The 12,318-nt window shown below is 30.3% G+C and overlaps 2 protein-coding genes across 3 annotated transcripts; one reads left to right on the top strand and one right to left on the bottom strand.

The window, feature by feature from the left end:
• Window positions 1-1,254: 1,254 nt before the first annotated feature.
• Window positions 1,255-7,153, top strand: LOC108323533 (vicianin hydrolase-like). Of its 2 annotated transcripts, XM_052871199.1 has the most exons (14): window positions 1,255-1,447; window positions 2,161-2,230; window positions 2,782-2,840; window positions 3,271-3,346; window positions 3,623-3,694; window positions 3,766-3,853; window positions 4,036-4,288; window positions 5,046-5,161; window positions 5,298-5,375; window positions 5,565-5,779; window positions 5,872-5,903; window positions 6,107-6,209; window positions 6,583-6,691; window positions 6,789-7,153. In XM_052871199.1, exons 1-14 carry the CDS (start codon window positions 1,274-1,276, stop codon window positions 6,955-6,957), a joined length of 1,614 nt encoding a protein of 537 aa, XP_052727159.1. In that variant the 5' UTR covers window positions 1,255-1,273; the 3' UTR covers window positions 6,958-7,153. The 2 variants fall into 2 exon arrangements, with proteins under 2 accessions (XP_052727159.1, XP_017411505.2); XM_017556016.2 differs by lacking the exon at window positions 5,298-5,375 and having other exon boundaries at window positions 1,256-1,447.
• A 2,721-nt stretch (window positions 7,154-9,874) lies between these two features.
• LOC108323532 (aspartic proteinase CDR1) lies at window positions 9,875-11,360 on the bottom strand. Its single transcript, XM_017556015.1, has 2 exons — window positions 10,763-11,360; window positions 9,875-10,611 (listed from the first exon to the last, which is right to left on the bottom strand). The coding sequence occupies exons 1-2, from the start codon at window positions 11,358-11,360 to the stop codon at window positions 9,875-9,877; spliced, it is 1,335 nt and encodes a 444-aa protein (XP_017411504.1).
• Window positions 11,361-12,318: the final 958 nt, after the last annotated feature.

The raw sequence follows: 12,318 nt of genomic DNA, 5'->3' as shown, positions 1-12,318 counted from the left end.
GGTGAACGACGCTGCGATCACAGGCACCGGTCCCGCTGTGGTCAACTCTCCCACCACACTCCAACCCACCACCTGCCGTAGGGTCACATTCGTCACGGTGCCGCTGCCGCTCAAAATACAATTCACACGTTGCCGTCGCCGCGCATAACTGGCGACGCTGTTGAACACGTCATAGCCGCTGCCTACCTCGAGGATGTGCGTGCAGAGCGTGTTGGCGCTCTCCCTGGTGATGATCACCGGCGACTTCAGCTTGTTTTTGGATCTCGATGTAATTTGTTATGAAAAAAAATGCAAATATATACAAAGTAATGAAATAACTACACATAAAACTCATATCACACAAGTTGTTACTTTAATCTCAAATCTCAAATTATTAAATAGAAATAAAAAATACTTTAATAGACAAATATACTTATATCACTTTAAGAATTTATAGAACTTATTTTTATATAAAAAAGTAAGATGCACAAAATTAGTTATAACATTAATAGAAAACTTATAATCGAATAATAATTGCATACAACAAAGTAGGTTGGCTCCATCAAACCTTTATTATTGGATATTTCACCAGTGGACGACTTTTACATTATTAAAGAGCTGATCATGCAGAACTGTAGAAAAATAAAAGCTAGTATGAAATTAAATTAAAAAAAATGAAATAAAATATAATTCAATAAAAAATTCCATTACAAGTAAAAATATAATATTAAAAAGAGAGGACCAAGCAAGTGGAATGAGAGCTGATAAGGGGGACCATTGCCGAAAAGACATTTATAATTATATTAAATTTTTTTTCTGCACATGAGCAATGTAGATAAGCCAAATAAATAATACTTTATAGTTAGCTTGTCGTAATTATTACCTAAAGAATTAAAAATAAATAAGCTTATTTAAAAATATTAAGAAAATATTAAAAATATTAAAATTGAATTTATAAACAAAGATGAGAATAATAACTCGAAAATTTTAAAATAGCAATTTCACTTATAGCTAGTATGATTTTTAAGGTATTTATTATGTATAATAATACTGTGTGAATAGATAAAAATAAAATAAAGAAAAATGTTTTGTCTTTTAAGTACATACTATTCACTCTTATGTAATTACTTCGTTAGCTTACTTAAAATTATTAACCCAGAATCGTACCTGTAATTTTCCATACATAATGAAACAAATTTCTGCAAATCTGTCACATTCCTTTGAAAACGACAATATCGAACCCATTCTTCTTTAAATAGAAAGGAATGGCAAAGTTTGAGAGAGCATAGCAGAAATGAGAAGTAACACTCTTTCTCTCCTTTGCCTTCTTTCTCTTGCTACCCTTTTGGGTGTTAATGGCGCTGCAGCTGTAGCTCCAACTGTTGTGCCAAGACACGATCTTTCATCCTTCAACAAAACCCTTTTTCCTTCAACTTTTGTCTTTGGAATCGGTTCTTCTGCTTATCAGGTTCAGATATTCACACAACAATCACTTTTTCTTTTCTTTCTTTTTTGCATAACCACCCTTTCCCTTCTTAGTTAAATTCATGCATACTATTTTTATATTTCAAGATCTCATATTCTTTTCTCACTGTATATTTATATTTAGTATAATTTTAAAAATATAATGATTAAGAAATGAATTTTAAAATTAACTTAACTCTATAATTGATTTGTAAGATGAATTTTTTTTTTATCTAGTTGATGTAGACTTTCAACGGTAATAATTATTGAAAATGACTTTATGGATGTTTGTGGACTGAAAATGAAAAAATTGATTATTATATACAATAAATCTATTGATTCATATAAATATAATATGATTTTTTTTATCGAAAATTAAGATAAATAATAATAATAAAAAAAAAAACTCAAGAAAAATATTCATGATTATAAATGCTTCTATTAAAAAAAGATTGCATCAGCGTGAAAGAGACTCCTGTATTAATGTCTCTACCGGATTCTCTTATCAAAAGATCCTAACTTCTTAAAAGATCTTATAATAATTTTAATTTAGTAATCTCTTTTATATAAATATTACAATTAGTGCATTTTAAAAACACAATAAAGATACAACATTGAAAAATCTCATTAAAAAAATAATCTAAATTTGTCTTTGTTTGAACTTGTTTATTAAATATTACAATACAATGTTCATTAGGTTGTCTTTGTTAATTTCAGGCAGAAGGTGCAGCAAATGTAGATGGCAGAGGACCATGTATATGGGATACCTACACCCAACAGCACCCAGGTTTTTCTCTAAACCAATTTGTTTAGAATTACAGACACATTTTTAAAAAGTTATTAAAATAATCATACTTGAAAGTGTGAATTCTTTCTTATAAAGTTCAAACACAAATTTACTTTTATCCAAGAAATTGTACTTTTGCATTATAAGTAAAAAAATATAAATATAAAAATTTGTTTACATTAACTTAAAAAGTAAATGTACATTAAATATTACTCTGTATGACTAATAATATTTCCTAATGAGTTATTTTTGACGATATTTTAATATCATCTACATATTATTCGATGATTGGTCCATGTTGATGTTTATGATTATTATTATTAATTATAGAGTAAGTTTGGACCAATTACAAAATAATATATAAATGATATTAAAATGTTGTTAAAAAAATATTGTTAAAATATCATTATTCATACTATTATGAATGGAAGGCAAAAGAAATTATCTTATAAAAGAATAAAAGTAAAAGTTTATGTAAAATCATGATGATTAAACATGGCATAATTATTATACTTTTTGTGTTGTTGATTTTCTTTTATTGGTGTGAACAGACAAAATTTGGGATCACAGCAGTGGTGATGTGGGAGCTGATTTTTATCATCGCTACAAGGTACATTTTCCCTCTAAATTCACCCTTTTTAGTCATCATACTGCTAAAGTAATTTTTTTAACCTAAATATCAGTTCAAATTTCACCAGAATAAATAATATGTAAGAAAAAAAATCTATAATTTCACCATTTTACATTTTAGGACTGAAAGTGATATTTTTGTCTTTATATAATGATTAAAGAGTCACTTTTTTCATGAAGTCTCTTTTGAAAAAATCAACATTTATTTGTGGATGGCAAGATTTTGATATATAAAGAAAAAAACTTGACAAACCATATATTAATATTTTAATTATATTTTTTTTATTGTTTTGATTTAAGTGATTACGAAATATTATTATATTATATGCGTTTATTTTAGACGCCAACCTGTCATTTTTATAATGAATGTTGATTTATTGAAGTAATTATCTAATTGTGAAATGTTGCAGGAAGACATAAAACTCGTGAAAGAAATTGGGTTGGATTCTTACAGATTCTCCATCTCTTGGACAAGAATATTTCCAAGTAAAACATAAATCCTAACTCCACTCTATTCTTCAGTATAAGTTCTGCATATATGTATACTAGAAAAATAATACCACAAAATCTGTTTGAATAAACCTTATATATATTTATATATTTACAAAGTAAACAATTAATTAGTTTATGTTAAAATTCAAGTTAACGATCATTTCTAGAAAAAATCAATACTAGAAAACCTGTATAAATTAATTTTATTTATTAGAAAAAACCTTGTTGAAATTGAAAAGTGATGAAACGCATTGAATTGCTTTCCTGCAGAGGGCAGGGACGTTGTTAACCCCTTGGGTGTTAAATTCTACAACAACCTCATCAATGAGATCCACGCAAACGGTAAACCTCTCTTAACACTTTTTTTTTTTAACTTTCACAATTAACTCATTTTTTGGTTTTTTTTTTTATAGGTTTATTTCCTTTTGTCACTCTTTTTCATTGGGACTTTCCACAAGCTCTTGAAGATGAGTATGGAGGATTTAGAAGTCATAAAGTAGTGTAAGTCACAATCTTCAATACGATTTCACATTCTCAACTGAATATTTGGTGTAGTTTGATGTAGTTTATCTGTTAAGTTTTCAAAATATATAAGAAAGATGACCTAATTTTTTGTTACTCTACTCATGATTATGTAATTAACCTTGAATTTCCAATTAACTTTGTTTGTGATGGATAATTAGGGAGGATTTTCGTAAATATGCTGACTTTTGCTTCAAGACTTTCGGAGATCGAGTGAAACATTGGGTGACTCTGAATGAACCCTTATCATATAGTCTGTTTGGTTATGGCGGTGGAACCTTTGCACCAGGTAGATGTTCTAAATACGTTGGGAATTGCAATGCTGGTGACTCAGCCACTGAACCCTACATCGTTGGTCACAACCTCTTACTTGCTCATGAGTCTGCTGCCACCTTGTACAAGAGAAAATACCAGGTTAGCTTCCAAAACATTTTCCTGAAAATGATAACCAGATATTTAGCATTTATACAACTAAAAAAAATAACCATTTATGTTTTGGCTGTATTCTTAGTTATCTAATCCTTTGTTACTTAAAAATAGTCTCATATGATACTTAATCTTGAGTGAGTCTTGGTTTGTCACTTGAATTTGTATATTGATATTTTTTTTAATACGTGAATTGTTAAGCAATGTCGTAAATATTAAGAATTAAGTTTCAATTTTAGAGAAACAATAAGACATTGTCTGAAACTAAAACTTATATCTAAATTATTGGAGAGTATTGATGATGTCTATCTACTCTGGTTTAGTTTAGGTATACATCATTATTGTTTCTCTTTTCGTTCATTTAATTTTATTAGTATAATTCTTTAAATATACATTGAAAGATTTATTACAAAAAAGTACAATTTTAAGAACCACTAATGATAAAGGGGTAGGAGTGTGTTGACTATTTTTAAAGGAAAAATTTATCTATATTTTTATTTTTCATATTTATTAGGCATGTAACTTTTTGTTGTTCCATGAGAAAATAAATTAATAATAATTAGAATTTATAAAGATGTTGGAAAATTAATATATAACTGTTACTTTTTCATACATAACTGTTATTTTTTCAAAATCAACTAAATCATATGTTATAATTAATAATTAAAACAAATTTAAAGATTGGAGACAGGAATGAAAGATAAACACTGTAAGTCTAAAAATCTCATGTTTATTTGTTGTGTAGGCTCGTCAAAAAGGAAAAATTGGGATCACCATACCAACTCACTTCTTTCTGCCAAAATCTAACACTGCTGCTGATAACAAGGCTGCAAGCAGAGCTCTGGATTTTTTCTTTGGTTGGTACGTATTTCTCATAATAAAACACAACTCAAAAACTGAGCCAGATATGGATGTTTGTGTTTTCCAACAAGATGATAAACTTCACACCATTGCATCTATTTGGTTCTCAAATATGAGATTTGTACTTATTTGATAGCCTGGACTCAATTATGGGACAAAGGCACGTTGAGAATTCAACTTTGAGTCCAAATCTTACCATAATAAAAATAAGAAGGTAAAATATTATATAAAGGTGAGACTCGTGAATTCATTGTTTTAAGGTTTTTATAGAGAGTGATATGAATTTTTTATGTGATTAAATTTAGATCTTACTGATGTTTGTGTCTACTCCTTCTCGATAGATCTAACAAAATTGATATGGAATTAGTTGATAAAAAGCCTGTAACACATCCATTATTTGCAGGTATGCTCATCCGGTTACATATGGTGACTATCCTGAAAGTATGAGATCTTCAGTGGGAGCTAGACTCCCTGCTTTCACAAAAGCCGAATCAGAAGGCCTAAAAAATTCCATTGATTTTCTTGGTGTGAATTATTACACCACATATTATGCAGAACATGCTGCACCAGTCACCACCAACAGGACCTTCTACACAGATATACTAGCTACTCTCACCAGTAAGTAAACTTGCCTACAGAAAATGATTTTATTTTACTAACTTTTAGCAGTTAACTGACAAACAGAATCAACAATTTTCTCTTGATCACAGCGGAAAGGAATGGCCTATTAGTTGGACCAAAGGTACAGTAAATTTTCTGTCAAACTATTTCAACTAATCATGCTTAATTTTAGTTGGCTGATGCATGTACTTAGCTTCATCTCATACAAGTAGTATTTCCATTAAGCTTGTATGTTTGGGCGAGTGTTTACAAACACAAGTAAACCATGCAAGCTGTGAAAGTGCATTTCAACTTCTAAAGAAGCAAACATTTGTTGTTTTGCAGACTGATCTGAATTGGCTCTTTATCTATCCCAAGGGAATTCATCATCTTATGTTACACATAAGGGACCAATACAAAAATCCAGATGTTTACATCACAGAAAATGGTAACTCTAAACCATTAGATTTCCTTTTGGTCAGTTGTTAGACTCAGGAGCATTACAATCATGCTATCACACAATTTATCAAGTGATTAGTTCCTTAAATTGGAGAATGCAGCTTGTCAGGAGTTTATCTAGTTTCTGATAGAAGTTTCATATCAAATAGAGATAAGACAATTGATGACAATTCATAATATATAAATAGATGTAAATCTCACTTTATAAATAAGTAGATACAAATCTTACATGCAATAAGCTTAAAATTTATGTTTTAACTGTTTCTTTGTTCATGATTGATGCAATAAGTGATGTGAAGCATAATATTAGCAAACACTAGCTTAGCTAGAAACTAGTTAATATGGTTGTTAATTTGTTTTAGGAATTGCTGAATCAAGGAATGACTCCATACCAGTGGATGAAGCACGCAAAGATGCAATAAGAATTAGATACCATAATGGCCATCTCCAATTCCTTCTTCAAGCCATCAAGTGAGGAACTGAAATATGTTTCTTATGTACACATATTTGGTTCAAAATGAATTCTTTAATTGTGATTATTATTGTTTTTGGTATGTGGTGCATGCAGAGACGGTGTTAATGTGAAGGGTTACTATGCATGGTCATTTTCTGACAGCTTTGAATGGGATGCTGGTTACACAGTTAGATTTGGCCTCATATATGTGGATTACAAGAACAATTTGAAAAGATACCCCAAGTTCTCTGCTTTTTGGCTGAAAAAGTTCCTTCTCGGCTGATCTATTGTTTCTTTGACATGTCTAGTGTTTTTCTTGTTTACACTTCTGTTGTGGGTAATCAAGAAATAGTTGTTATCAAATAAATAGTGCAATAGCATGTCAATGTATTATACCACCAGTTCATAAGGGTGGCCGTGAGTTCTAGAGGTTCATTGTGTGAGGAAATTGCTAATAATAATCCTATCTCTTTTTATAATCTCCTGCTAAAAATCACAAGCCTCTAGATATGTAAATTAGTGATTATCTTTCTCAAGTATTACATGATTAATCATTTTGAAATTTGAAAAAAATAGGTTGAAAATTGTTCTAATAGATTGAATAATTTTAACTTATTTAGAAGTTAAGGTAGAAGACAATTTAAATATATAATTTTCATTTTAATTTTCTAATTTTTTTAAAAATAAAACCATAATGGAGTTTTAAGTTCTAAAATGGATATATTTTCTATGTGGTAATTGACTCTAACTTGAGGTAGAAAAGTTTTTGGTGTCCATAACCATTTTCTTACGTAATTAATCACTTGAGAATTTCTTTCTCTTATCTTTTCTGTCATGTTAATATTAGGGTGACTATTGTTAGAAGTTAAAACGAGAAGGAAAAACTTTAGCGTTATATGAATTTCATGATGGATAAAACATATGATGAAGACGTATATATATAGCATGCGAGGTTTTCAAATCGAAGTTACTTGTTGAAGAGTCTTTTAAATCTTCAACTTTATAGAGCTCCAGTAACAACAATTATGGTAGCAATGAGATTCTGGTGATCACAAAATCATTTGCAATTTTGCAGTTTTAGACTATAATTTATTTTAGTTACGAGTGTCAGCATGTATTCCCTAAGGAAAACGATACAATCATACAAGTTTTTTACAATATTCTTTTGTTTTGCTTGTGTATTAGTGTGTTTTGTGGTTATTATGTGTTTTACGGTCATTGAGAGACAAATTTTTTGACTTTCAGGCTCCAAAATCTAGGTAAAGAGTGAATCCTTTTGGTTTACCGGTTCTTCGCTCTGAATCACGACCTCATTTTTCATTAGTTAGTTTCTTTTCGTTGTTGGTTACCTTTTTCGACCAAGCATTGTTCCTTGTCCATTGTTTTTCTCTGTTTTGTCTTTGGTATTTGGTATCTGTTTCACGCTTTTTCAATGAAATGGACAAAGGTCGTGAAATTGCTCCATGTAGTCATGGCAACAAGGTGCATTTATTTGTATGGTAATACTAACAGTTTTGGTGAGATGATCCTTTACTGTGACAACTGCCACTAAAATCCTTTACTATGACAACAAGCTCACAATCAAAGTTTTTGTGAGAGGATGATGTTGGAATAAACTTAAATTTTAGAGATTCATTAAAATTTTATTTTATTAGTTTTGGGTTTAGTAATATTTGATTTGATTTTGATAGAGATAAAATAGATACAGGTAGTTTTGATTTTTCTTTTATTTAGGAGAATATTATTTTATTTTATTAATATAAGATAGAGATAGATTAGGTAGATTTTATTTTAAGTTAGTTAATATTTTGTTAGTTTTTATTATTTGTACTTGGTCCAAGGCCCTATTTGCACCTATTTAAAGGTTGTCAAGGTTCAATGAAAAAGAACCCAAGTGAATTGAAGAGTATTATTATTTATGTGGGTCACGTTTTTCCCAACAGATGAAGCATATCGACCTAGATTGTCATGTTGTGCGCAAGAAAATCCAAGCCAATCTTTTGCGTCTTCTTCTCATCTGCTCGGATGAACAATTAGTGGACATCTTCACCAAGTTCTTCCGCTTTCGATCCATCGTTCCCAAGCTTGGATTGGTGAGCATACACCATCCAACTTGAGAGGAGACTGTTAAAACAGTTAGATTAGTTAGGATTACTACCTAGCAGTAATATGTTAGAGTATCAGTTAAGGTTTTTTGTTATCCTTTTCCCCATTTTCTCAGTTTACATAAACCCTATTTAAGTTAGGGATTTACTTTTTCCATACACAAGAACACTACCAAAAGTTGTAATCAAAGTATTATGTTTTCCCTTACCCGTTCTCTGTCTCCTTTTGCTTTCAGGTTTCCTTCAACCTTTGCTACCATGGAAGCTCTTTTTGTTGTAGCTCTAGGACTCGTATACCATAAAGAGAGAAGTAGGAGATATATTGTATGAAGAGAAATCATAGAGAAAAATAAATCGATAAAGAAATATGCACTTAGAGAGAAAGGAAAAATACAAAAATGAGAGAGAATAAGAGAAAAAAAGGAAAAAAAATGAAATATTGGAATTCGGGTTCAAAGGATTGTTAAGATTTTTGAAAAGTAGAATGGTGAAAAATTGTTAGAAATAAAAGAAAACATACTCTAATACTAAAGATAATAGAAAGGATTGAATGAGAATCTTATTCTATATGTTTTGTATTCATATTTAAAATATAAAAAAATGGAGTATATATATAGTTAGTTCGTTCTTTAGTTAAATAGATAAATATAAATTGATGTAAATATTAAGTTTTCATTCAATTTTTGTGTGTAAGTGAATACATGAAAAGCAATCTTAATTTTAACTTCATGATTTGATATCTAAAAAAGTTACCTGAAATATAATTATAGAGTGATTCAAAAGTCATAATTATTAATTTTGTATTATATTAGTACTTTTACATCATCATTTTAAATAACAGTGTAAAAATATAAACTTAAGATATTGTTAATAATATAAATAATAAATAAACAGAATTCAAATGAAAATTATATATGGAAATGTTATTCGACCACTAACTACTACATTTTCATATCATAAGCAAAATATAATTTCTCATGCATACGACCAAATTATAATAGTAAACTCAATGCAAAATATCAGAACACACATGGTTATGATTAACTTATTAAATATAAAGTCATTTATTCAACGTAGAAGTGAGACATTGAGACATTACATCTTGGTGCAATCAGTGGGCTTAAAGGAGACAGTTTTCCTCAGCAAATCATAACCAACTAAGTAGTTCATCTGTGCTAAGTTACCAAAGATGGAACCAGTTGCCACTGGGGCAAAAGCAAAGCACAAAACATCATCAGACACACTAACAAAAGTGTTCAAAGAATCCAACACAACATCCGCACCACTAAAATGTGCAACAATAGGTGGAGCCTCAACTGCATTATGTCCTCCAGAGTTGTAACAAAGGCTTAGAATTTGGTCTGTGATATTCACTCGTTCTAGGTTGATGTTAGCAGCCACTTCTGACTCCAATTTGGCATAAAATTTTTCTGGCAAAATTGTGAGAGTTGTTCCTGAATCGATTATAATGTTACCCTTTTCATCATCTGACAATGAATCATCCACAAACTCAATCCTTTTGGACCCCACACTCATCCCCTCCAATCTAAGGTAATAGAATGTATCAACAGAACCAGGTATGATTGGTGTAGAAACTGTTCCTGGGCCACCCACAACAGCATTTTCTCCAAAATTTAATTTACTTGAGCTTTTGGGATGAAACAATGGCACCAAGCAATAGGAGAATTTGAAATCAATTGAAGGACCTATCTGGGAGACAAGTGAGACATGACCACCTCCTAAACCAACTATGCCAGACCCTTCACTGTCAAATGTACCAGCATTGTTCACACCACAACCAATGGGAATACTGGGAAATGCAACTGAGGAATCTGATAACAAACATAAAAAACAAATGACCAACAATTATCTGAAAACATTAACAATAACAAACAAATCAACTCTTACAAACTCTAACTTCTCAAAACATTATCTGATGACAAACTCATCAGATAATGACCTAAAATTGTACATTTTGATTACCTGTATTAGAACCCAAAGTGAGTGTGTCAAAGGCAAGATTTCCTTGAGAATGAGATCCATCACCGTAGGATATGGTATACTGGCAATTGGGTTGAGCATCAGATAAGCAATAAGTTTGACCCAGAGTCTGACACACCGTGGAGTAGCAAGAGACAGGTTCGTATGTTTTGGATTTGGAAGGGTCAAACAATGGACTGGTTTGGTTGTAACACTGTTCACAAGGCTTGCACTGTGACCAAATGAGATCACTACCGGTGTCAGCAATGCCCATCAGTTCAAACGGTGGTGTTCCGATGGAGTACTTCACAAGGTACTCTCCCTGGTTGGAGATTATCACAGACTGTGGTGTGTTTTTGGTAGCTTTTGGTTTTGCGTAGAAGTGATTAACACGGTCCAAAGCACGGTGGAAAGAGGTGTTGAGTTTCTGAAAAAGGGTTTTGGTGGGATTGTAGAATGGAGATTTTGAAGAGTCTCTGTGAATCAGTTCAACAGTGAAACCTCCTTTGAGTGGTTCAGTGAGAGACCTTGCATAAAAGCAAGTGGTTGAGAATTTGAGCAAGAGAAAAAAGATGAAGAAAATGCAAGAATGAAGGGCCATCTTTGTGTGATGAATGCAACTATATGGATGGATTTAGAAGAGCACTGTATATATAGAGGTTCTGGAGAGTATTGATTGTAGAAGAAAATCCCTTCGAATTCCATTGAACTGTTATAATTTAATGAAAACAATAATTTTTATTCAATGCATGGATGCTATAAAATGAAAGTTGAAGAATTTTTTTTCCAAATTGTTAAATTTGCATATCACAGTTCATAATATGAGAAATAATTTACACTACCCTTTAATCATCTCCACTCACTCACTTGAAACACTGTCATTTAATTTTTATTTTTTATTTTACTTTATACTTAATGAGTTTGAGAAAGTAACGTGCATATAATGTCCTTTCTATTCTTTATTTTCGTCTCAACCTTTTAAGTTCATAATTTAGTTTGGGAAGAAAACAACTAAACTGAATAGAAAGCATTTTTTGAAAATTTAGAAGAACTATTTTAAGAAATTTGAGAAGAAACTTAGATTATTTGTTTAAGGAGATGAAAAGGTTAAAGTGAGGATATTTAAAAGTAAAGTACGTAAATAATTTGATCGATATAGAATTTTAGATTATAATTTTACAGTGAAAATTAATATAAAATAAAATGTAATAATTATTATTATAGTTATTATATTATTATTATTAGTAATATTAGTAATAATTAATAATAAGGATAATTATTATTAGTTAATAATTACTATTATTATTATTATTATTAGTTTTTATTTCATAATTTATATTATTATTTATTGATCGGGAAAAGGAATTTAAATAAAAGTGAAACACATTTCCGGAAAATAATATATTCTTATCTTTCTTTTTCCTCTTATTTTTTTTAGCATGCATAAATGAGATTAAACCGTTCTCCTTCAAATCCGCGCTCACAAAATGATCAGTCCAAATCAATGAAGGAAACCCAATAAATTGCTTCACAAACAAATAAATCTTTTAAGTGAACTT

This window comes from Vigna angularis, chromosome 11 (genome assembly GCF_016808095.1).
Source record: "Vigna angularis cultivar LongXiaoDou No.4 chromosome 11, ASM1680809v1, whole genome shotgun sequence".
NCBI classification, from domain to species: domain Eukaryota; kingdom Viridiplantae; phylum Streptophyta; class Magnoliopsida; order Fabales; family Fabaceae; genus Vigna; species Vigna angularis.
Note: the sequence above shows the minus strand (reverse complement) of the source record. Positions and strands in the feature narration are given on the sequence as shown.